At 37.5% G+C, this 26,502-nt stretch overlaps 1 protein-coding gene across 2 annotated transcripts in view; it reads left to right on the top strand.

The window, feature by feature from the left end:
• The first annotated feature begins 3,783 nt into the window (after positions 1 to 3,783).
• Positions 3,784 to 26,502, top strand: part of LOC100178504 — a 30,573-nt gene continuing 7,854 nt past the window's right edge. Inside the window, exons 1-3 of one of the 2 annotated variants that reach the window (XM_002127215.4) lie at positions 3,787 to 4,024; positions 13,387 to 13,574; positions 19,502 to 20,081. In XM_002127215.4, coding sequence (XP_002127251.3) covers positions 3,875 to 4,024; positions 13,387 to 13,574; positions 19,502 to 19,547 — 384 coding nt within the window. In that variant the 5' untranslated portion in view covers positions 3,787 to 3,874 and the 3' untranslated portion in view covers positions 19,548 to 20,081. Of the gene's footprint in view, positions 4,025 to 13,386; positions 13,575 to 19,501; positions 20,082 to 26,502 lie in introns of those variants that run through there. The other variant, XM_026836545.1, reaches the window with a different exon arrangement.

The raw sequence follows: 26,502 nt of genomic DNA, 5'->3' as shown, positions 1-26,502 counted from the left end.
CGAAACAATTTGTTGTTCTTCTGTAATATTTATGCGCTACACCCTTCTGTTTGGTAATAAACGACTTGTGTTTAGTAAATTCTAAAACTGAATACTAGACCTATAACGCTCATTGACTTGCGAGAACTGTTATGACCACGCGTGATCTAATAATCAAGCATTGTTACCGCTTACAACGTAATAATAGTCGATTGTGGGCTGTTTTTCTTACGCCGTTGCTTCTCTCTTATCACAGAGGAAAAATTCCAATACGAAGAAGACGATTTGCAAAACCATATGTTCACATTACTAAGTAATGCAACAACTTATAGGAATAAATGTTCATTAAAGTGCTACAGTACAACGCGCCAACAATCTAAATGAACAATTAATCAAATCCATGGCTTAGATTTTCCGTTACATCATAATAGCAACTGTTAACACACAACTGAAGGCCAAAGTCCGCGTTTATCAGTCGCCATGTTTAAATTTTAGAATGAATCGTTAAATTATTTGACATTGAAATTAATCGGCGTTTACGCTTAATCGCCTAACGAAACTTAAGAAACCAATTAAATAAAGTTCCAACCGGAAAACAAATACCTGCTACACGGAGGAATGAATTTGTGATGCAACAATTCACATTACAATCCACAAACGCGACTTCCAAATGCTGCTTGCGAGTTTAAGCGACGGTACGCGACTTACGCTACAGTGGCTGCTGCTTAGTGAAGAAAAACATCGGTTAGTATCCTGTCCTAACATGGCCGGATGCTGCCAAAACCAATCGCATAAGCAGGCCTGGTAACGTCAACAAAGCGTATCGGGAACGTGGCTGAAGTCTATGTACACTGCTAACGTGCAAGGGCTTCACGTATAGTTGCTTTGTCTAAGGTTAATTGATGCCACTGCCTACATTTAGCTGATTGATATAAGCTCTTAAATTCACCATAACTCCACGGGCAAAGGGGATTATAAATGTCGCGTTGCTTGTCTATCTCGGTGGAGGAATGCTTTACTGAGAACAAAACCGCTGTAGTCACTGTGGCTCCTTATAACAGCGCAGGAAGAATAAGAAGCAAGCAACATCCACGCAAGGAAGCGCTCCTTTGTATTAAAGTGAATACTCGCTCCATTTGCTCCTTCACGACGCTTGTTCGGCAGAGGCCCGTCTTGGTTCGTATCGAAAATGCGGTTCGTGATTTTACGCGATCGCGTTCGTTTATGACGCAGCGGGAATATAAACAATGTTTGTTGTTTTGAGGAAAAGTTATTTTGAAGCAACAACAGCGCGTTGTTCCGTAAACAGAAACACGAATCATAACAAGAGTTTTGAATCTTAATGAAACATCATGTATTATAGTACGTACAGCAGTTCCTTGAAAACTTTCGGAAACGATAAATTTTCTTTGCGGAAGTTTGGCGGAAGCTTGTGGAAAGAAGTATGAACACGAATGTCTTTTCTATTTTTTTTTTGATTCTATCGATTAAACGCTGTTACGTGATAGAATGTTTATATTTCATTATTCCACAAAATTTACGGGTATAAAATATCCCGAGCAACTATTGCATTAGATGATTGTATTTGATAGATAATAGTTCTGTTCAGCCACTTCAGCCAGAATCGACATGCTTATAAAGTTGGAATGTAAACATGTTATTACAGTGGATAAACGCAAAGAAGAAAAGTAAACAAATTTAAATTTCTGCTTTTTATTAATTCATTACAGTGTTAAAACTGAAGCAAAACGCAACAAATAAAATTTTAACTGAGCATTTTGATTAAATATACGTAGAAGCTTTGCTTTTATGGCCTTAGGACATACGCGACTTAAATTAATAATTTTAACCGCCAGGTGACGCTCGCGAGTCGCAATGTTATTAAATTAATCGCGGTTCCGAAATGCCAGCCAACTGCCGGGCCAATATAATCGAAGTGACTCTGTTTTAAATTTGATATTATGTTCTGCATTTTTAAGTGCACTTGCGTCTTACAACGTTTTTATGACGTTTAAGTAAAATATTTGGTTTACATCCGCCTCAAAACACGGTTTGGTGTTCGATGACAACTAAGGTATGCAAGGAAATGAAGGCTTCTCTTTAAAGTGATGCTACTTCAAAGTGGTGTGGGTTTAACTGGAGAACTCTGCACTAATCCATGCTACGTGTCATGTGGGGCACACCAAACAACACCCCTCATTGAAGGGGTTGTAACCCTTGCATGTCAACCACGTTATGTCAAGTAAGATTGCGGTAAAATATTTTCTGCTCGGGTGGGGTGGGTTGGTATAGCATAAGAGGCGCTGCTGTGTAATTGTGCAAGTTGCCCCAATTTTTGAAAATTATGGTATGTTTTGAAACAAAAGAAAACAAAATCTGTTGTGTTATCTGTGGCAGCGACAGGCTGCTTCACTTTTCCGTCGCATCTACTAGACCCCTCGCTATACACGGTCCATTTCACGTCTTGGTCATGGATACGTTTAAGGGGTTCTGGGAGTGAATGGGCTGGTAGCTAAGGACCCAAAACGTTAACATTTACGCTCTTGGAGCGCTTGGGCCGGATTTATGGCGCTTTATAAATAGAAACACGTGTCTGTCGTCAAGCGGCGATCCTCACATAGTGATGGGGGTGGCGGTAATTGCTCGCGAGAGATAAGCTAGAAGCACTTTTAAGTTAGCTACTAAACCAAGCATTACTATGCTCTCTTTTAAGCCGGCATTAATACTTTAAGTGATCGATCGGCTGAATACATACTGCATGTGATGGGTGATGTATGTTATGCATTAAATTTTAAACACCACAGCTTTGATTAAATAGGATTAATATTTTTACACACTTTTATTTGACGTGTTCAAAACTCATTTAAAAATATATCTAAAATACGTCTTTTGTGTAACAAACAGACATGCATATGTAAAAATTGTGGAAATGGTGATTAGTAGTTCTCACCAACCGAAGTGAGAATAAGACGCTGTTAGTGCATTGTGTCGTCATGATGGACGGATTGTTAGCTTGGGTTGTCTGTTAACCCTGGTGGTCCCTCTGCAGTCACGTGATAGATTAGACGGCGGCGGTAATGAAGCGTAACGGAGTGGACAATCATTCGTCAAACGAAATGACCAGCTAATTGGACATCCGCTGTCTAGTAGTCTTGCGAGTTTGCATTTCGTGCTGCTGCCCGTCTGAGTGCGGGTATAGGTTACAGGGCATGTGTGAAAACTAATCAGGCTAAGTACAGCCTAAAAAGGTCATTTCTAGCAGTTCTGTGGGTTAACAACACACCTATAATCCTTTACACCTCAAGCCTGACACGAAGCATCTGTTTTCAAATGACAACGTCTTTCTGAAATTCCACATATTATTTGCCGGACTTCCAACATTACGCGAAACGACTATTCAAGGGCAAAATGTGATTAAAGAGACCCCTTGTATAACACGCATTCTTGTTAATTAATGACTTTTGACTGACAGCTTACGGTAACTTTGACCGCAGTGTTTGTCGTAAGGAATGTTTACAGTAATCCCTTTGTCCGGAAGACCGCTTGCCCTTTACAGGAAGACAACACATTTAAGTTAAACAAATTGTCGGAACAAATGACAACTTATAAATACAGAGTCACCAATAATGAACACGCAACACTATGTGGTATGTAACACTAGTGTTCCGTACGCTTATGTTATACACCTATTTGAAATAATAACAGCCATTACAAATTGCCAACCTGAAATGTACCTATAAAATCAAAAAAAAAAACTTATTCTAACCAATCACAAACAAGAGGCAAATGTCAGCCATTTTTGCCAAAAGCAAATTCCACTATCTTAGACACACCGGCGTATCTGAAGTCCCGCGTGTAATTATCACTGGCGCAAGTTGCTTGTAACCAGCAAGGCATGTCAGCCATTTTAGCACTTAGTACGCTGCTAGTTACAAGTGTATGTTGCTTTTATGATTTGTTTATATTTGAATTGAAACAGATAATGAAGATATTTCGTCGACATAATGAGGCTGTGATGTCACGATGGATACAAATTAAAACGACTGTGAGTATACTGTCTTTGGTACTTATGCGTTTGTTACTTCCGTTTTTTGGATCAAAAATGATTAGACACATTCAGTAAATGTTACGAAGAGTATGTTGTGTTTGGTTAACGTCGGAAAAATGAGATAAAGCACGTTGTAATATCTCGAAATGTACCCCTTCTAACAGCTGTCCCAGTGTTATGTTGCTGTGTGGACGAAACCAGGCAAGAGTTACAGGCGTTTGTTTTGCCACAACAACGCATATAACAGTGTCAGGCTTGGAATGAAAGGTATATTCCTGTTCCACGTCAAAATTTAATTAAACTGACGAATTTATTTTCTAAACCTTAAAACAAAACAAACCGCCTTACACTAACATTACATATCTCTCCCTCGTAACATTTTAACGACTGATACGGAAACAGGACCATTAGTATCAACGCTACTCCCAAATATTCCGTGCAAACCGTTGTAATGAGATCCAACACACAAGTAATTAAATCCAAAACACGGTTCGTTATGTTGTTGTTGCTTGTCGGCTTGCTCTACAAAGAGACGCTCGTTTTTTTCGCGTACTTTTTCTCACCAACGCAGTGCTAGATGTTTGGTCAATTAAAAGCGAACAAGCTTTTCGTCGTCCCTGTTTTGTTCTGGCGTGTAAATGGTACAATCTTCTCAAAGAAACGATAGCCTTAACTAAACCGCTACACCACACACTCTGGTAGTTTAAATACTTCAGTGTTGCCAGTGAAATAAATCGCAGTGTTCCACAGAATGAGTGGTTATAAGTTATTACGTCATGTACATAAATGAACGAAAAAAGGCATTTAGAAATGATTTCTTGCGGAATTTTGCAGTAAGATATGTGTTTTGCACCACTGTATACTTTGCCCCCCTTGAATTTTTTGTTTCCACGTTCTATTGTTGTCCTACCAATTACAGGCCCTGGCAATGTTAATACAAAGGCCGGTGTGGTTCGGATTACTGTTTGAATTGATACTGCTGGCTTGTTCGCAGTGCTGAGCCATGTAGTCGCAAGCTAGGAGAGTAGATACATGTTTTGATGTACATCTCGCCCCCTTGGTCTATTTCACAATACAAGAGTCGCTACAGGACAATAGGACCTCGGTGTAAATACGAGTAACTCAGGATGGGTACAAGGTAATAGAACACCGACTTAACAAGGTACAGCCGCGGTAGATACACATATAACATGATTGCGACAATAGCGTGAAAAGCGTCGATCGCGTTCTGTTCATTGTTTCATCCTTGTAGTTCGCGATTTTACATAAACCGCTCCTATTGTCAAACGTCGGAAATTGGCGACTGGGTAACACAAAGATGAGAATTCTAAGCGACTAAAGACACCGACCGCGCTCGTCTAATTGTTTCGCTGCTCGAACAATTCGGAGAGAAAAAAAGATTTCCCATCGCGCTTCCAGCTCGGTTGACAATCAACTGGAATTCTCATTTATGATACAAGAAGTCGTATTATGACGTAAATATAGCGTTGTTGTATGAACAGCGAGACCTTCTGTTAGATTCCAGCATATAAATAACATAGGGCATCGACTCTGGTATAAAATAACGTGCATACATGCTCCGTGTTTAGGCTGATAGCATGACACGAAAAAACACTCAGTCGCATAATGCGTCAAATCAATTACACCAGTGCTGCCAAATGAAATTTACAGTAGTGTTTCCAAATGTGAGTACCTACCTGTAGTAACAGTTCTATTTTAGTCATGCGCCATACACGAAGTACATGTTTAAAATACGACAAAAATAATAGTCTGTTTATATGAACGTTGCAATATTGTTGTTATGACGAAATGCTGAAAAAATAAACCAAACTTTATAAGAAACATTTCGAAGTTAAGTTGTGGCGCCATTTTGTATCTCAGTCAAGTTCGCGAATGAAAGTTTATTTCATTGTGTATTATGACGTCGCAAAAATGTTTGTTTTACTGCGGTTATAGTTTCAAATGTAACCAATTTTTTGACACTTTTCGAATGTAGCGTTGCGGTAGGCGTTTTTGGTAATTACACTATGACATGTACAATACTAGAAAAGAGTTCAACCAAAGTTTTCCGTGAAAGGCGCGAAAATGGCGGAATTTGCGTCACTCATCGTAAAAATTAACCTTTGGCAGCTGATGTGGTTCGTTTCACCACCGTAGTTGCTTCCATACAAGCCAGTGTCTTACACAGGAGCAGGATTTGCTTACATAAATAACGCCAATGTCTGCTTACCTCTCATGGGATTTAATGTTGAACTGTCAGAATTGTTCTTTCATATCAATAATAACTACACACCCTGCCAAACGTTTATGTCGTCACTATGCCTAATTGTCACGTACTTTTAAGCCTTTATTCAATCAAAAAAGCCATTGTTTGTTTTAAAATTCAAACAGTAACACGTGGTTATGTAGAAACGCATCGAATCATTTAAAATCACATACTACTGTAAGGTCATAATGTCGATCATTGATCATACTTCGGATACAGAAATTATAATTCGCTTTGATGACGTAGATGCCATTTTAACGTCATAATGAATTTGGATAGCGCTAAAGATACACTCACCCGTGTTGTGGTACGATTGATCAAGTTATGTTGTGGTACGATTGATCAAGTTATACTTGAATTATTTTCAAACCTAAACTGTAATGCGTTTTTTCTGTTCTTTGCCATTTTTTACACTGTATATTAAATATAAGGCTCATTTTACATAAAACGCATCTGAAAACAATATGCTGAATACTGAGCAAACATTCTTCGCTTAACTAATCCAACTGGCTTCTGTGCCTTTTAAAGCATAAACAATTCAAATAACAAGAAAACGCAACACTTTTTTTTCTGGGTGTTTAACTTTCTGTAACTTTGTGCAACTAACCACTAGCAATACATGTTCGTTTTCGGCGTCGCGTAACGGATTTTAATCCATTTGTTTAATTACTGCAATACATATTAATGGAATATCTGAACAGTTTGTGATGTAACAGATAGTTTGTCACACGTAACAATGCCCACAAGGGACACGTGACCCTGATACGAATTTTAACGACTAATCAACATTATAGATTTTCCACCGAAACAGAATGCGCGATAGTAACGTCACAATACCTTAGCAATGAAATCAGCAAAACTCTTGTTACATCATAACCAAACAACGACGCAGAGCATTTTGTGAAGTCGCGATTAACGCGAGACTTCTCTAACGTTCAGTTGATTGTTGAATTTCAATTTCAATCAGCCACATCGATCGAAATGACGCGAAAGTATTAATTTAATTCTACCTACCCCGTGCTGCTTGTGATTATATAACGCGTGCCCGATAAACAGCATAAACCTGTCATATTATTACGTCACAAGAAAGATTATAGGTTTTTCATGAAACAATAAAGCAGCATCGCTTAACCGGAAATTATTTCCGATATTTTAAAGTCGTTTCAGTAGGTTGGGGTAAGATGGTTCATGTTTTACTTTATTTTATACCCCCTTTTGCTTCAGTAAATAAAGAATAGTCATAGAATTTTACAACCAAATTCTTACGACTCTAAAATAGCTTGGTAAATTGGAAAGCCCGACTAGGAAATATAGCCATTTACACTATATAGGTTAATCAATGTTGTCTGTTACGTCACAAGTAGTTCAATGCAGGTTCTAGTGACGTCGAAATGTACAACGGATTTAGGGTAGGCACTGTTGTGTCAGTCATACGTCATAACGGTTGATTGTTCGACATCCAACACACGACGCTCTTATCATGCTATGTTATTCTCACTCCTATGGGTGCGGTGTAAATACGAATTCTCCGTTACATCCACACCAACCGGTGTGACCATACGATAGCAGCGGTAGGAGTGTCAAGTGGCTTCATACAAGATTATGTTCGAGTCCGTTGCGTTTCCATCACTTTAAGTTAATACTGCTGGACTAATTGCTTGATTTTTACTAGAATATTTGTCGAAGCTGTTTTAAATTACAGAATTAAATAAATTATATTAAAATATTGATCTGCAAAACTATTTACCGCATAAATCCAACGCTTAATGTTCCGTTTTAGGTTTTTATTTCCCAATTATCGAATTTTGCTCCGAAATTCCGTTTTTCCGGTATCGTTTTCCGGAATTTATGCGCCATGGAAATGTATTACAGTTAACTATAGACCCATAAATGCACTTTAAGGCGACGTAAATCTGCGACAAAAACTCGTCAGAACAAAACCTTTTATTCCTAATGTCTTATTTATAGATCTGCCGTCAAAGTCGGCTTGTTTCGCGTTTTTTCAGCGACGATTTTAAGTTTCGTTCTATGAGATAAGCAACCCGTCTCCCATATAAAGATTTTTTCTGCTTTTACAATAATACATGCTTTACTTAATTAATTAGATCATTTATTATTCATGAGGCCAATTGAAAACTACGGCTCTGTATAATTCGAATAATGACAAGCAACAATACAACACGACCATGACATCACAATTTGACACACACAATCATATGACGTCGGTACACTGCGTCACAAGAATACTTTTTCTTCAAAAAATAACAAAATCCTACCTTGGATGTGACGTCACAGATTCTTCAGGCAACTAGATACGTCATAATCGGATCGACACGTCACAAAGGCATAAGCTATCTGCAATCACCGGACGCGATATTAAGGAGAAAGTCTCATAGCGACAAATATCGCGTCCCGTTGCGCGATCCGTATTGTCTTCGGCTCCCAACTGCGATTCCCAGAACCCCATCCACGGATTAAACGCGATTCCGCGATCCCGAGTCAGAAGTCATCACATATCACCATGTATTGTGACGTAACAATATATAATCGCGTGCGGTTAGTTGGGTCGCTTTCATCTGCGCCAAGTTCACGCCATTTTTTCAAAATATTTTTAAGATTTAAAAAATGCGATCCTATTCGTCGTCATAAGGCGCATTGTTTACAAATAATATGTTTGTCGGAGCACGAACCACAGCAACCGACACACCCCAGTGTGTGCACAACGTTAAACTTTGCGGCTATCTGTTTTTATGTTAATCGCAAATTTCCACGATCGCCAATTTTCTTGTCTATCAGACTCCAACCGTGTTCATTAAGTTTTTTAGACAAATTCTCAGGCGGAGATTTTGGATAATTTCGTTTGTTGCAAAACAACCTCCACTCTTAACAGACAGTGCGTATTGTTTACGCAACAATGCCAACTACCACGCCGAAACTTTGGTATCCAATTACAAGCGACTTGATGGTTTCGACATAATTTTGTTTTTTCCCATTTTTCGCTTTTTCGGTTAGGTTTTTGACCATCTGCGACAGAGACATAAATTATGTGTTAATAATACACAGTGTTGCGTAACAATGCACATTTTTCGCTTTCTCATTGTATGTACAGTATAAGGTTTATGACGTTTAACATTCCAATTGTGACCTCATAATAATGAGAACTCTGGAAACTTTGTTAAACCTGCACGCGATAACAACGCGGTTTTTGTGACGACACGAACCAAAACCCGTTTCCAAAACATTTTGAAAAAAAAGTTTTTTGTTAAACATAATTTCATTGACGTTACTCTCACTATGACGTTTTTGACATGACGTCAAAAAAAATTAAACTTCACGATACCGTTGTATTATTTACTTTTACCACTGCGAACATGCGCTATTTGTGTGACGTAATGCATGACGTCATCAACCTACGTGCACCAGATAATCAATGCTTTGTATACCTTTACATAACATTAAATACGCTTAAACAAAAACCAATAAATTTCGTTGATATACCGTGTACCTCGCCGGACGTTATCGAAATTGATCTGGACTACAGCCGCTAATTAAAACCTCTTACATTGCATTAAAATCACTCCCCCAATGCTAAACTTCAATAAATCATGGTTTCCGTGAATTCCGCCCAAACTTTTCTTCCCGGATCGGTTTTCCGTCAATATTTGGCAACTTATCCGCGCAATCCGTCACCGTAAATTTTATTCTGAAATTCCAGGCCTGATAACCAGACGGGCAACGGTAGGCGATATTACGAACAGCTGTTCGTTATTAAACTTATGGTTTTCGAAGTTAAATTTAGCGCGGTTCGATTTCTACGACTATCCCCTGGTTTAAAATTCTTCTCACTATCGTTTCATTATGTTTGTTATCACGTCACAAACGTGACTTTGTACTGTTGACGAATTACCCTTGTTTAAAGATGTAATCTAGATTTACAAGTGAAAAACAATTTCAAAAACTTCTATCTCGGCTACGATCGCCCATATTTTTAATATCCGCGCCTTATTATAGCAGCTTGTTGTTCATTTTAGGAGAAATTCGTTATTTATTATCCACCACAACGTCTTATGCAACCGCGTGTGTGTATTGAACATAATTTTCGACTTTCCACGAAACTTTACTCAACTTCCGAGGAGTGTTACTGGCTTGTTCTCATCCAAACGCGATAACATCTCAGCACCACACCGATGCTGTTATGACGTCATAAGCGACTTTTCATTGCCCCTCAATACACGAAAATGCAAGATCATACCTCCCCATTGCGAAATCTTTATCTTTATTCTCAATTTATTGTTGTCAACTAAGCATAAATTGACCCATGCCGCTAATCTGGGATTAATTTCATGCGATTTCTCAACTTTCCTTTGAAAACGTTAACATGAGCCGCTATAATGACGTAATAATAGCTTCTACACGTCCATTATACGTCACATACACCCTCGTGTTCAAGTTTATCTTACAGATCTCGCCTGAAACCGAACATGAATTAGCGTTGTGACGTAATAACCCAAGTGCTCGACATTGCCATGACAACCAAGCGATCCGTCATCAGTTACGTGACGTACCACCCAAATCGCGTTGGTTTCCTTTGTAATTATCATCGCATTGTGACGTCAGCTCCGTTGTGACAGTAGTTGGAAAAGTGATTGTTCGCAAACAAACTTTCGTATTGAATCGCCCAATTATATTGTTACGTCATAATGTAAACATGCGATTATCGTCTAATAGGGCGATTAACGAAACTAAAGAGCGATCAGACACGATTTAGGAATCCGTAAGCCCCCAGTTTTAGGGGTTAGGGGTAAACAGGTGTGGGTGAACCGACAGAAACGTGAGGTGTGGGGATTGATGTGTTGGGGGTGAGATTGTGGTTTTAAGGGGTCGAGTTTTAAGAGGGTTTGGCGGTAATGGGTTCCCATATTCAAATAAATTTCATATGAAATATAAGCACAGGGTATTTTGCAAGTGATGAAAATAGAAACTGTATTTTAGTGCATTATTGTTTTGTCATAATCCTCATTATTACCTCACTTATTTCTGCTCCACTGCTTATGACGAAACAATTGCCTGTATGAACACAGCCCGTGGCCCAAGTTAGGCTCCGACCCTGTCCCACTTTGATCGTAGTTATGTTTACCTTCGCAATTAGTGTACGGAACGAATTTTTGTCCAAAAACATTTTTCCGCCATGTAGGCAAACAGAAAGTTTTTTACAAATTCAAGATTTTTATTCGTTAGGTTTAAATGCTATTTCTATGTCGTAAATTATCCGGAATATATTGCGTCACCTAGTTATTATTTAATTGTTTATTGGGTTAAAACTTAATCATTTGTGGTCTGAAAATTTAGTAATGTGACGTAACAGTTGTGACGCGTATTGTTTGATTGTGTATAGGAACCAAAACAATCGAATATTCGGGAATAAACATTCGCATTTTATTCTTTCGTTCACAATATCGTGTATTTCAAGATAATACCCCATTGTCTCGATCCCTTTGATCTTCTGCCAGTAGAAATCGCAAGGAGCGTTTTATCGCGTCAATCGCGTTATTCCTCGACTTGCTATTGTTTCATCACAATCGGAATCTTCGCTTTCGTCTGTTTGCACCCACCCATGTGTGACGTCACAAAACCTGTTGTGAGATTTGCTTTTTCTTGAATTACTATAAACGCAATCGCGATTTTTTTATTTTAAAAACGTATAAAATATAAATTTCAAAATTAAAATTTCTAAAACTGCAAAAAGTTTCCAAGTCCGCGATTTAAATAAAAGTTGATTTTTTGTCTTAAAACTCTTCCCGCTCGAATGCGACGAAGCGTAAATTGCTTCAAACGCGTCATAATATTTGTTCGACCATTATACACGGTCGGTATTTACTTTTTAATTACATCGACTTCCCCCACACACGTTCACCGGAGCCGGCGTATCAAGTTCCCGCCGACCGCAAACATTTGCCTCGATCAGATTTTCTCGCAGATTTTACGAGCAGATATGATTTTAGCAACTTTAACAGCGCGGGCGGTCGCCAGGAAATTTGCAAATTCCATGCTACTTATATCTTTGCACGTGGGATTATAAATTTACAATAAGATTGTTTATAAATATGTTAATTATCTCTAAAAATAATTTAACAGACGCTTGTTTTGCTACACCACGAAATCTCTGGATTTTTATCTCACAATCTCTGCTTGGGTTCAAAATATCTTTGAAATTTTACCCCAGTTTTGATAGTGGGGTTACGTACAAGCATAACACCCATTACCCCCATTTTTGACCTTAAGTGACCCCTAGCGTGACCCCGGGTTAAATGTTGTTTTAGTTCACAGATCAGTGGCAGCTTAGACTTGTAAAAATCCGGATACCAGTTCATTATGGCGTCACACAATTCATTATTACGTGTCGCGTTTGTATCATTTTTTCGAATCCATATTCCTGCTTTCGATTCCCAAGTGCTTTCAGTCGATGTTCTTGCTGCGTAACAAACGCATAAACATCACGCATTATTGTGACGTCACAGTAGTTTGTTTCGGGCGTGGCAGCTGTTGTTTATACATGTCCCATCGGATATGACGTCATAAATTCGTTAACAAACCTTGCTGTTTCGTAACAATGCATAGCAGGCGACACATGTTAATGCGTCACATTAACCAGACAATTATCGCCGGTGTTACCGGACATTTTTTATCTTTCAGTGTTTCCGTGAAGGATAACCAACTGTTTCAAAATTACGCTAGGTTTTTTAAACAAATTCGGAAACACTGTTTTATAATTTACCATGCAACACTGTTGGTGACGTATCACCATGGGAGGAAGTTAATAATTGAGGCCTGGTCATCATTCATGCTTGTGACGTCATAGTGGTCAGTGTGTGATTCCTAAGAGCATGTTTACATACAGGTCACGTGGGAGCAAGATATTGTTTGTTTATTACAAAAAGTTAAATAATAAAAATAAATTAAAAATATTTGTAATAATTTGTTTTGATTTTCATTATTTTAACAAATAAATTAACATCGCAACCCGCCTCGGCGTCGAGTGAAATAAATTAAAATTTCCATAATAATCCCAGCCCTCATCGGTTTTAATGCGCAGCAATCAACACTCGACGTGGACAAGTTTACCCCGAGGATTATACTCGCATGGCTGCCCGAACTGCCAAACATGGAGAGACTTGTGTGTTTGCTAACCTCACTTTTCAACCAGTGGTTTGGGTATACCAGCGTTCCAAGTATTGAGTTACAACAGAATTTGAAGGTTTCTGTTCTTGAGACCCAACCGAGGTATGTCCCTGGTTATTTAACATTGGTTGACAGACACGCCGCACTTGAATATCAAATAATTTGGTTTCCTCTCGAAAGCTAAACCCTGTACACACATCATAAACTTCCACGTTATATATACCTTCGCTAAATCGACAGGATGTGTAAAAATACTTCGTTTTTAACACTCCCGACTGTGGGTACAGCAATTATATTGGTCAAATACGAGGTTTTGTTTCATTCTAGACGTTTTACCTTCCGTATTGTTTATGATATGTTATAATTTGCCACATTACCGTCGTATTTGAAAGTCGCTTAAATTATTAGCTTCTCGTTCGTCTGAGATGTTTATTCTCGAGATTAAACGCAACGTAATAGCCCTGCGACTGTATACAGACAGCAGAACACCTGTATCTACTGCACGCACCTGTTGCTACTATCACTTTAAACGCTTTAACTGGACCAGTGCTATCAAGTGTGCAAAGACACAAGACAGATTCTCGTAAACCGTCATCGCTTCGACTGTAGTGAACATTTGCCTTAAATTGTAAAACGCGCTTTAAACTCAACCCAAAACATACGAAATCTCTCAAAACGAACATATAACATTTAACTTATATAGGTAATTGCTTTTAGCCAACACTTTTTGTTTAACAGTATGAACTGAATTGAAACGTATAGCGTTAATTTTTAACCAGACATGTTATATATTATCGACATAGTAACAATTATTAAATTATCAACTTCAACCATTAACTACACCGATCGATCAAAAGAAAGCAATTACCTTACAAATACAACAACCCCTAATTTACCCCGTTTGTTTGACCGCCCACCCTGAACCCCCCTGTTACCTAGTTATCGCATTACTCCCTATGTCCACTCACGGGGTAAACTGACCCACCCTTGCCAACTTGACCCCTTGGGAAAGTAGACAGACGGTTTATCTCAAGCCATTGTTGCCTTCATTGGTCAATTGGCCAGTTTCCGAAACACTGTCTAAAAATTTTGTTTTCAAAATTTGATGAATTACAAAAAAATCTTGAAATCGGTAATTTTAGTGTATAGATTGCCACAACATATAGTAATGTGGGCCGTTGTGAGGTAAGATGGGATACTGTTAGCACATATTATCCCATATTTCCTGATCGTGTTTTTACCAATTAACAACGCTGTTTTAGAGACGTGAAGATACAGTTATTTACTTCTGTAGATAACTTGTTGACTCCAAAATTAAACGAAAATTGAGAAATATTTACCATCTTACCCAACCTATAATCCTACTATGTATTTATATATCATTAAACAAAGACGAAGCCATATGCTCTTGGTTCCGGGATTTCCCCGTTTATTAGTCATTATAAACAAATTATTACATGGGTAATCCAGGTGTATATTATCACGATTACAATGCATGTTATCACGTCACAATCTGTTGCTAAATCACGTAGCACATATGTCGTTAATTTCCCCAACCGATAACATACCTTCTATGTGTTCATAATAGATTGTTTGTTCTTATTATTTGTTAACAATCAATGATAAGCGTTCAACGTCAATCAAAATCTGACTGAGATTTATATGACGTCACAATTCGCTTCATTAACAGTAAAAATAACAAACACTATAAAAAATAACAATAAAAACAAACTACACCGGAACAAAAATCCTAAAATCGTCAAAATTTGTAAGGAGAACTTAAAAATTCTGGCAACTAATACTTAAAACGAGATCCATTGTTTCAATACGCGGTCGCGGCGATGCTTATTAATAATTAACATAAAAGATAAACGATCTGATTTGGCGTTTGGAGGTCGATTATTATCGCGATTAACCCGTTGTTACGAAACAATCGTTCACCACATGTTCTTATTATTCACCCATTGTATGCAAACAATATAACACGTGACCTTCCCATATATTTATCGTAATTTTTTGAGTTTTTTCCCAAATTAGAAAACGTCTATTTTTAGAGCTATCTATAAACGCCATCATGACGTCAAAATTATTGCGTTCCAGTCATTGTCCTGTAATACAAGAAGAATCGACTTATTTTCGGGTTCCTACCATCGCATTTATGTTAAACAAACGCGCAGAAGTTTCGCAATTTTCCTATATGACGTCATAAACCGCATAGTTAAATACGGCCCATCTAAGATTCCTTCGATACATTAACATAAATATTTCAAATCGAAATGACTCGCAATTTGTGGGCGAGACTCGCTTGTTTAGTGAAGCAGCTATATGATATAGAAGACTGGAATTCTTGGAAGCGAACTTCGCCACTAAAGTGTCGGTTTAAGCCCCACGAGTCGAGGAAACGGTGTAAAGTGCATTTTATATGTTCTACCTGCAACTAGTCAGTCTTGGCTTGCTATAAATTGTCAATAAATAATTAAAAATCCCATTTGCACACTATACATTGTACACGGCTTTGCCAAACATATCACATAATTCGTTCACATCTTAAAAACAAGCTCGAAAATCGGGCGACACGTATACTGTTACGTTACAATGCGGCGGCCATTTTGTTTTCCGAACGCAGCTCTATGAGGATAGTTTCTTGAACGCTCTAACGCGATTTAGATTTTCTCAAATATAAAAATCTCCTTATTTCTATTTTAACAATAACCTCGCAAAGTGATGTGGTTTTGATGTCACATAGGTATAATAAATAACACTGTCATGTCATAATAGCAGCACAGCATGTACTGTCACGTCATAATCGCCCATTGTTTCGCAATATTGTGTCAAATAATAACCCAACATGTTATAACCAAATTTTGACAGAAAAAAAAGTTCACAGTGAAAAAAATTTTTTTGTCGCTCTCGCCTTTGTTGTTGATTCCAAAATTCCCTGCATGGATTAAAGACACATTATTCGCTTTGATCCGCGACACCCGCTGTTTTGCGAAGTCGCTATACTTTGATCATTGCCTCGGTCGAGATGTTCATCGACTGTAGTCCGCGGGGTGCATATAAAGGCTAGTGTGACGTCACAAACGCTCAGGGTATATCTCGTTTGTGAAGCGGTTAACGTAATAAAGGAAATCGTTTCGCAAAATCTCCTGTGAGCTTATGTTGGAAAGCAACATAAAAATCAAATATTCGGTTAATAAACAGGGAGTTAATAATGTTTGAGTTTGATAAACCGTCCACTGTCTCTGCTGGGAGATTGTTAGGTTGGCAGCACTTGTAATAAAGAATTGTGGATTGTTTGAATCGCGACATCGCTCTGTTGTGGGGGTGTCAATCAAACTTTAGATTTTCTGCCCCTTTAACCTCTGACCTTGTAACAGCGGGTTCGAACTGCCGTGAAAATTTTATCGCTGCTTCACCGTGGGGTGTTTTTTGGGGGGCGCGGGGTTAAGTTGTGATGTAGAACAAAAAAACAACCAAGAAACGGGAGTTGGAATTTAAAAAACCTTTTCCCGACTTAATTCAATTATCTGTCCGATGTGTAATGGTTTCTACATTTGTTACAAGACCCCTGGTACACTACCAGCACTACTACACTGCCAGGTTACTGTAGTGACTTGGGATTCATCATCAAAGCGATGGTAACCAGTAAATCGGTATCCACCGTTTAATGGATTAGTGTCTATGATCTTTATTCTACGGCGTGGTGTACTTTTGCTGGGTTATTTTAAAGTCTCTATAGCTGTTTAACTTGAATAGCGAAAACTTAATATAAGTTTATAAGTACAACGTTTATAAACTTTAGGTATATACTTAATACTGTACTTTTTATACACACTTATTTTGTTGACTAGTTTTACTTACAAAAAAATACTAAAAAAATATTTTTAAACCAAAAAAGTAACCGAAAATCTATTTTGTAAATTAAAACACAATATAAATACTGTACTAAATTTACAAGCGAGAAAATATATCGAAACATAAATTATTTAACAGTATTTGAATGTTAAAACATTGCTCTAAATTTTGCTCGGATAAAAATGAAAAGTTCGAATTACACCAGCCATGTTTCTTACAAATTGACCAACATATCCAATTTTTCAAACAAGTGACAAGAACACATTCTAACAAGACGCCCCACTTTGTAAATTTTAATCAAATTAAAATTTTCAAAGATTTATTTGACAGATACCAGACCTCAAGTCACTGCTCGAAATATTTTGATAAATTCCAGGCCCCTTAGACCTCTGTGTTTATTTTAATTTATCCGCAGGGATGTTTACGTTGTTGTGTTTATTATACAAGTATTATGACGTTATACTATAGATTATAAGGACACAATTGTATGATACTACAGGGTAAAATCGGACACCTTTAGCACATAATATCCAAATATCCTGTTTATGTTTTAAACAGATAACAACGTAAAATGACAGTCGTGAGGATATGGTTTTATAATTCTTCAAATGTTCTTTGTTTACTACCAAATTGGCCGAAAAAAATTTGTTTACTACCAAATTGGCCGAAAAAAATTTGTTTACTAGCAAATGGGCCGAAAAAAGAGTGAACAGGTGTCCCATCTTCCCCCACCCTACTATATTTCTCTAAGGCAAGACATTTGCTGTTGATTCGGTTAACTAATTTATAATGTTCTTTGTCGCTTCTTAAAATGAATAAAGTAAATCTAAATTTGATTTAAAGTTAAACCAGTAAATAATGCGGGTGGTTCAATCACATTATATCAGGGATTTCCTGGTTATTTCAATGTAGTTAAGTATCTCAAAATACATTATCTTGTATTGGTTCAATTTTTTTTCTTTGTTGCATAGTTTGTTGCTTTATATTATTTTAAAAAACGCCCCAAAAATTCAGAGAAAATACACAAACTACTTCATATTATAACTTTGTTTTAACACCGTTACTTATTTTTTAGAAAATAATTCAAGGCGTTACCAGTAGAACATTCGAAATCTAAAGTTTCGAATCTTTTGTTTTACTAAACACTTGACAGAAAGCTGCGAACTCCATTGTTCTGTAAAAAAAATAAACAAAAAAACAGTTTCTTTGCAGTCTGACCCCAAGCAGTATACTGACCTTAATATTGTGACGTCACATAGCACTTTATTTTACCTTCCGACTTTCCAAAATTTTGACTTGATTGTTGCACGTAGGGGTTGCTACTTATTTTCAATGGAGCAAAAAAGCAACAACAACTTTGAAATACTTTGGAATGATCTCAAGACCTTCACGATTGTGATCGATACGCGTCGTGTCCGATTAACCCAACGCTTTATTTAGCTACGAATATTCGACGATATGAACTTGCGGAGATTATAAGATTATTCCGTCGCCATTTCTACTTTGATCATGGACTAGTGATTTTTTTTAAGTTTAGAAAGCGAATACATATTTAAGGCTTGTACAACATAAAAAAACGCTTATTTTTATTTAGATTTTAGAAATGTCGTCACTTTAAACGAACCGGTCCTTTGGGAATGACAAATATATTTCGGTAAAAACTTTCTTTCGGCGGAAACTTAGCGATAAAAATCCACTCCAGTTATCCTATGTTAACACGTGTGTTGCGTCACACGCACTTTACTATGTCGTCACAGTGGTCACAAATACGTAATAAAGAACCTTTGTCAGTGCCACGATACAGAAGATAAGCAAGTTTTTTTTTCATGTTTTGTTCAAAGTAAATTGCCAGCCCTAGATAAATTCGACGGTTTTTAATCAATTTTAGCCATTTTCGTCGCAATATTTTTGATAATTTAGACGTTTAACATGAAATGTTCCCCCATGCTTCCTCCCAAGTAATCGATTTCGGGTTAACTTAATCCACGAACTACATTGGGATGAATCTGACTTAAAATTGTCACCCTAATTTTAAAATAACCAATTCCAAGTTTATACTCAGGAATATCGGTATTGCGTCATATAAAGAGCATTATTACGTCATTTATATGTAAATTTTGATTTTTTTTATAATTTTATTTTAATGGAATTTAAAATTTTATAAATTCCAGAAAAACAGCGAAACTTGGTCGAACTTTAACCTTTTGTTATCTATGACCAAACAATGCTCGATCTGTGACCAAACAATCGCTTTGTCCACTCACAGACCTCGATACACAAGCTCGCTTCCGATTGGTCGACGATCAAACGAAGTTTAATCGTAAAACAAACGAAGCAGTTCCGGAATAAAATAAAAAGTTTAACAAACGACAAATATCGGGTTTAATCTTGTTACAGAACAAACAAAGTAATATCCGCTTGTAGTCGATTATTTTCTGTTTGTTTAATTGTTGTAGTAATCGTGGCAAAGAGAATTTCGTTGTTTTGTAATAATGCCAACAAAGTAACTTTCTCTAAATGACGTAACAAACAAGAACAAAAACACATCGAAATTCTTAGGCTATTGTTTTAACGAGCCAAGCTCACAATGAGATTTATGACGTCATAGTGGTGCATTTTTAAACAGTTGTGACGTGACTTTTGTTCAAATAAAATTCGTTTGTTTCAACTTTAAAGTATTGTGACGTAATAACTGTTTCGAATGAACCGATAATGCCGCGAAACTTCTGTAAAATATTTCAAGTTATTTAACTTTGATTTTCGTTATTTTGATGTAAATTCGTTGTAATCGGCCTAGGGAAAGTTTAGAGGTATAAATATTATAAAATTTATAAACGACATTCGTGTCATGGGTTTTAGTTGCTGCATTTTATTCATTATTACTCTGACCTCATCCGTTTTAAGCTGGTTCAATTTCCCATAATTCTATTCCTGTCTTGTAAAAAAGTCACTAAAAATAAAATAATTTTCCCGAATTTAAAAATTTAAATTATCCTTCGTGTAGCGTCGGGTGTAAGAGTATAACGGTGTACCGATCCAGTTCGCTAAATCAAAAGTATTTTTTTAAATAAATCAAATCGAAATAACAGTCTTGTTCATGACCTCGCGTGATTAATGCGTAACAATAGCATCACTCTTACGAAACAAAGGGGTTTATTAGCTGTTTTATTTCCTAATAAAATATCGCATAAAATTATTCATAAAATATTAACATTTATTGGATTAATATTTTTTAAATATTTGGCAACTTTTAAAAAGGCTCACTGTCGATTAGAATTACTTATATCTCTAGTAAGGCTGTCATATTAAAAGGTTTTTATGATTTGGCCCCCTCCTGTAAACTTCATTGAACGCTCCCTTGCCGCCTAAGCTTTGCAATTTGACTAAGTGGGCTGACGACCGAAAAACGTCGATGAGGGTTTACATGCTAAGGGACAGCTTTATTCCATCATCGCGATCGTTATATCAGCGTCATAACAACAGTAGCTTATCCCAGTGCTGCCAGATAATTTTCGAATCTAAAAGCCAGTGTTTCCAATTAATTTAAAGTGATTGTTAAAAAAAACTGAAAAATTCGAGTCAAAAATTTTGCTTTGATTTTGGAAAATCTAAATGTTTTTATCGCTTTTAATGAAATTGGAAAGTTAAAAACCTTGGGCTAAAGTTAAACCATAGACGTAGCTTTACTTTAATAAAATTTAAAGAGGGGTTAATTGTTTAAAGAGTAAAGTTTCATATAAGCTTACTATTTCGTTGCATATAAGTTTAAATCTAAATGCAACTGGTTTGAAATCCGAATTTTCTCGTTTTTTTTGTTTAAATTTCTTTTAAATTTAGCTCCAACTTCGTTCCATGTGCGCGGTCGCTTCGCCTGAACGAAAAGGCGACGTGAAAAAATAAGAAAACATGGTCCTGTATTAATTGAGTCGTTTTATCGTCTCCGCGGGAATGAACAAGAACTGAATCGATGTGGGAAGCTAAGGAAAAATGAAAAGGGCCGCACGAAAAAATCCCGAACACGAAAACGCGACAAACGCGAATCGATTTCGACGCGATCGGCCGCGATTCAGGTCAATTACTCGCGCGTGGATCCGCGAAGTCGATTTTGGAGCGCGTTTCTTCGATCTAATCCAATTAGAGTAAACCGTATACACTTCTAAAGAGAGTTACAAGTCCTGGGCACACAGGTTTGATTGATATTAGCTTGAACAAAAGTGTCTTTAAATAAAATATCTTGTCAAAAACTCTTTAATTTTATTAATTCCCTTTCCATTTGCAACGTCATCGATTGACGTCACTAACACGTCACCTCCCCCACCAGGGGAAGTAGAGCGCTACCCACACCATGCATCTCCTTGCGCATTACGTTTACAGTTTTATTCCCCAAGTTTTCAAATAAAACTTTCAACCCCCGCGTGAAGCTTCCAGCTGTTAGGGGAAAGCGGAACACGCGAAACTCGATATTGCTTTGTGACCTCATAGTGCGCACTGTTACCTCACAAGCGTCGTTGTGACCTAACAATCCATAGGTCATTGTCCAAACACGCTGAAAGCTGCTTGGAAGTGTAGCTACCCATTTCCTTTCAGCGTTTCGTGTCGTTTTAAAACATATCTGTGTTCCCTACGGGACAGATTGACCCCTTTCCTTAAACCTTACAGTGTTGCCAGCGAAATTCTTTATACATAAGTCGCAAACATGGTTGTAACTATAAATTCATAAACCGGTAACACCGGTGTTTCCTTATTTAACATCTCTGCTTGTTTTATGTTATTTCTATGAGGTGTGGGAATTACAGCGATATGGGATGTATGTGGGTCAATATAGACATGCTAACATACCATGTTTATGTCGATTTTCGTAAACGTATGTAATTCGGACTCCCGCAGAGTTAGAAACATAAACTTCTGTAACTCGGGAATTTCCTTCAAGTTCAAGCGTGATGCAACTTATTTTAGGTCTCTATTCTTAATATTTTTTAAATTTCCGAATTTTTCAAATTCTTTAGAATTCCTATGTCATAAAATGAATCACACGTCATAATTGGCCATTGTGCGATAAATAATGCAAGCTGCATTGATTGTTACGTCATGAATTCACATCGTGCGGTATAATCATTGTTTGTTCTATTTTCTTTGACGGTGAATTCGAATACGCCTCGAAGTGCGATCAATTTGAAAACAATTCCATATAAAGCCGATCGTATACACCGGGGCCGAACTACCGGTATTCTAAATATAAACCATGCGTGTGGTATCATACACTTGTATGTTACGACCGGTATGATGTCTGGCTTGTTTTACACGTCCTTACACTCACGCGTATTCAAGTTGGGGATTAAAATATCCTCATCGAGTTTCGACATTATTTTGTTCCGGATTTTCGTTTAAAATCCCGAACGGAACATCGAAACCTGATTGTGACGCCATGATCCGGAAAATGGTTCTTCTGTGTCGTAGTTTTAGTTGAATTGAAATGATCTTTTGGGGAACGGGTGGAATTAAATCTCTTTGTCTTCTAATTGACATAATGACGTAGCTAATTAATTGACACGACGCTTGGTCGTATGGGATCTAAACCATGTGGATAAAAAGGCGTGAAAATTAAATCCCATACAAGATGGTATCGGAACCCACTATCAGTGGCTTATCATGCCCGCTTGTGACGTAATAATGCTACTAATTGTAAAACAATGGTTTGCAAATGACAATGAGGGAAAATTCAAGTTAAGCCACGTTTATTACGTCATTAAATAACGATTGTTCTTTGATAATTCGGAAGCGAGTTTACAATAAGCGGAAAAACGCGATTAAAGGCGTTCTTTATAATTTTATATAGAACACGCGCCTTTGCCGCTAAGTTCAAAATTGGATCAAATTTTTAAGAACTATGAACGCTGGGATCGAAGCCCGGACATATGGCGTGTCTATTACGTCTTAATGTTATTGTTACGTCCCTGGGCACGCGAGAGCCGCGTTATTTGAATTTGTGTTAATTGGTCTTGCATGGTTTGTGTTCGGGGTGTAAACGAATCATTCTGCCGCGATTACGGCTTCGTTCTCCCGCAGAGCGAATCTCCGATCCCCGGTCGCATATGGCTTCGTGTTTCCAGATTCCGGCCGTTTGTTTTGAATGTAGCACTATGAGTTTTTGTTTGGAAACACTGCGTGCTCCATCTCTATTAACTTATGACACGGCGCGGGCCGACAATCTCTCACTGTGACGTAATTATAGCGCGCCGGATACCAACAAGTGACAACTGTTTGACCTGATTGTGAATGATCTGTGACGTCACCATAGATCGCGTTTTAAACAAACCAACCTGTGCTTTGGCTTCTTTTTAATTCTTCCCCACGTGAAAGTGATTGTGACGTTGCAAAACTTAATTGTTATACACCAATTTTAATCACACAGCATTTTATGACGTCACAATGTCGAGCTTAATTAATTTATTGTCGAAACATCGACATCGATTAAAGATCTCGTTTAATTCAGAAGCGTTATGATTGTTTGCGCTTACTGCGTCACAATAGAGTTGAAAAGTTCACGGACGGATACACGAAATTGAAATTAAATTCCGAACAATCGTTTATTGATGACGTAACAATCGGCCTCAATTGTAACGAATACATCGATGTTCTACGTCATACTGGCCTTAATAGCTACGTCACAATGACAATGGAAATTACCCGCGCTTTTGTTTAAACTTCCGCTGCACTTGCACTCGTCGAAACAACGACTGTGACGTCATATAGGTCATTGCGCGATCAAGCGATAAACGCGATACACACGACCAGGTACCGTATCGACGACATCTAGTCAAAATATGCAGATATTAGATCCAAGTCTTTGTAATTCTGATAAAATCTTGCGTTGTTTATTATCGGAGCGTTAGTTGCGTAATAATCACCTCGTAACACGTGACTTCTAGGAACGAAAAAAGGCGGAAAATTTTATTTTATGGAACACAGTTTTGCGGCGTTTGCATCGTACCGCGAAAAGTTTAAATCAGCTGTATAAATGATGTCGCTTATACCGCGTAAATCGCGTACACGACTTTCGTCGCGTACATCGCGGGTGTCTTATTACAACAAAACTTTTTGTATAAACAAACAACCCCCCGGCCGGGCAATGGAAATTATTGCAAAATTTCACGCTCCGTAAATATTTATCCCCACTATGACACAACAAACGCCTCTATAACAAGATAATCACCATTGCTGACATGATAATGAAAAACCGACGCCAGGTGAAATAATTGTTTACGCCACAATCAATGCGAGTTGCTTTGCAACATTAAACAATGGGAGACCACGAAATAGCTCGAACCGCATACATTTGTGACGTCGTTTTGCTGCAAAATATACTGCATTGTTAATTTAACCAACGAACAATTGCCTTTTCCCATATTGACCATCGCTTCAGAAACAACGGAAGCCAAAAGGTCTAAAAATCAAAAGTTAATTTTTGGATTTGACGTTTATGACGTCATTTACGAGCACCATTTTCGTAACCTAGGAACGGAATTTTTAGAAAGTCTTATGTAATTCGAAACACATGCGGTTCGTATCTTGACGTTTACAACCAAATTATTCATTCAAATTATTTGAATCCATTTCCCCGCATTACTGACGTCACAGACAATTATCCGCATATTATTAACAGTGTTATTATGACGTCATTATGTGAAAATCGCAACAATTTTAACTCCCTGCAGCTTTTGTTACAAAACAATAGAAAAGCGCGAAACAATAGTTTGAACGAAGACTTATAGATAATCGCGCACCCTGCGTTCTATTTTCGAACCCTGCACGCGATTCCCGAATATCCGACTTCCCGCTGTTTGACGCGATTTCGGAGCTCTGTTTAAACAGATTCGGAGGAAATGAAGTAATACTAAGCATTATTACGTCACAATTTTACGACCCTGTTTAACACTTGCACCATTCTCAAACATATTTCGACCACAGAGCATTAGTTGCCATGGTTACAACTCTGTAACCCGGGAATGACGTCATAAAAGTTTGGGCGCGAAAGTACAATGGGTTCTAGAATCATAAAAATGTCGCAATTTTACCCAATCGTTTGTTCCTAATTGCTCGTTCCGATTCCTTCTTTGGCGATTGCTTTGTTGTTTTGTGACGTAACAACCAAAATGATGCGAGCGCCCTCGTAAACGTCACTTGATTATGTCGTCATAAATACTCACAAGGCAATCGATTGTTAAAGCAACTTTGTGACCATACAATCAACCTTGTTTCTAATTTAAAAATGTGCTCGCGCGCAATCAGAATAATTTCTTGTTTGTTTATTTTACATAAAGTTGTCGCAATTGGAGCGGTTTTATTATGAGGTCATAAAGAAAGTTTGATTTTCTTTGAATTTGTAACAATGATCGTAAGTGGATATATAATTAGCATTGTTATAAAACAATAAAACACAACAAACAACAATTACGATCAGACAACATGTCACGTCATAAACCACCATTGTTTACGTGACAATGGCTTTGTCAACCATTGTTACGACATGAGGTCAAGCCACAATTAAACAATGGGGTCTAATTAACGACGGCGGTCGCTAAACAGGATCACAAACGAATAAATCACCCCACATAAACCCGGCTTCTAATACGTATCGAAACAGTGACATTTAACAAACGGTTTTGTTCGATTTCGCGCTTTGCTAAAATACGCCGCAAAAACTAAGTTATATATGTGGTAACTTGTATGCGGGTACGAGGTGTGTGAAACAACATTCGTGTTATAACGACCGTCTTTGCGTCGCTTCGGAAGGATAATTAAGTTACATTTATTTACTCATTCTGTAATCCAGCTTTATTGTTTGTTTTTTTTTGTAAACGCCGTCCTTATGTCGTCACAACGTAGATAATTATGACGCATTATGAACTCGATATTTACTGTAAGAATTATTTTGTTACATTCGCGATTTATATTTCGCGACCACGTGCTACACCAGACACTTCGATGCGTAACTTTAGAATCAGCAGTATTACGTCACAATGCTGAATGTGGCGTAATATTTATGTAATAATGGTTGTACTTGCATTATTTCGTCATAAATTCGTTTGTTGCAAAAATTAAACATCTCGAATTTGCCGCTCGATCAAGATGTATCACTTGTGACGTAGCAGTATGTTTATGTCGTAACAAT

Source organism: Ciona intestinalis, chromosome 11 (genome assembly GCF_000224145.3).
Source record: "Ciona intestinalis chromosome 11, KH, whole genome shotgun sequence".
Classification (NCBI taxonomy): domain Eukaryota; kingdom Metazoa; phylum Chordata; class Ascidiacea; order Phlebobranchia; family Cionidae; genus Ciona; species Ciona intestinalis.
This window is presented reverse-complemented; position numbering and strand designations above follow the sequence as displayed.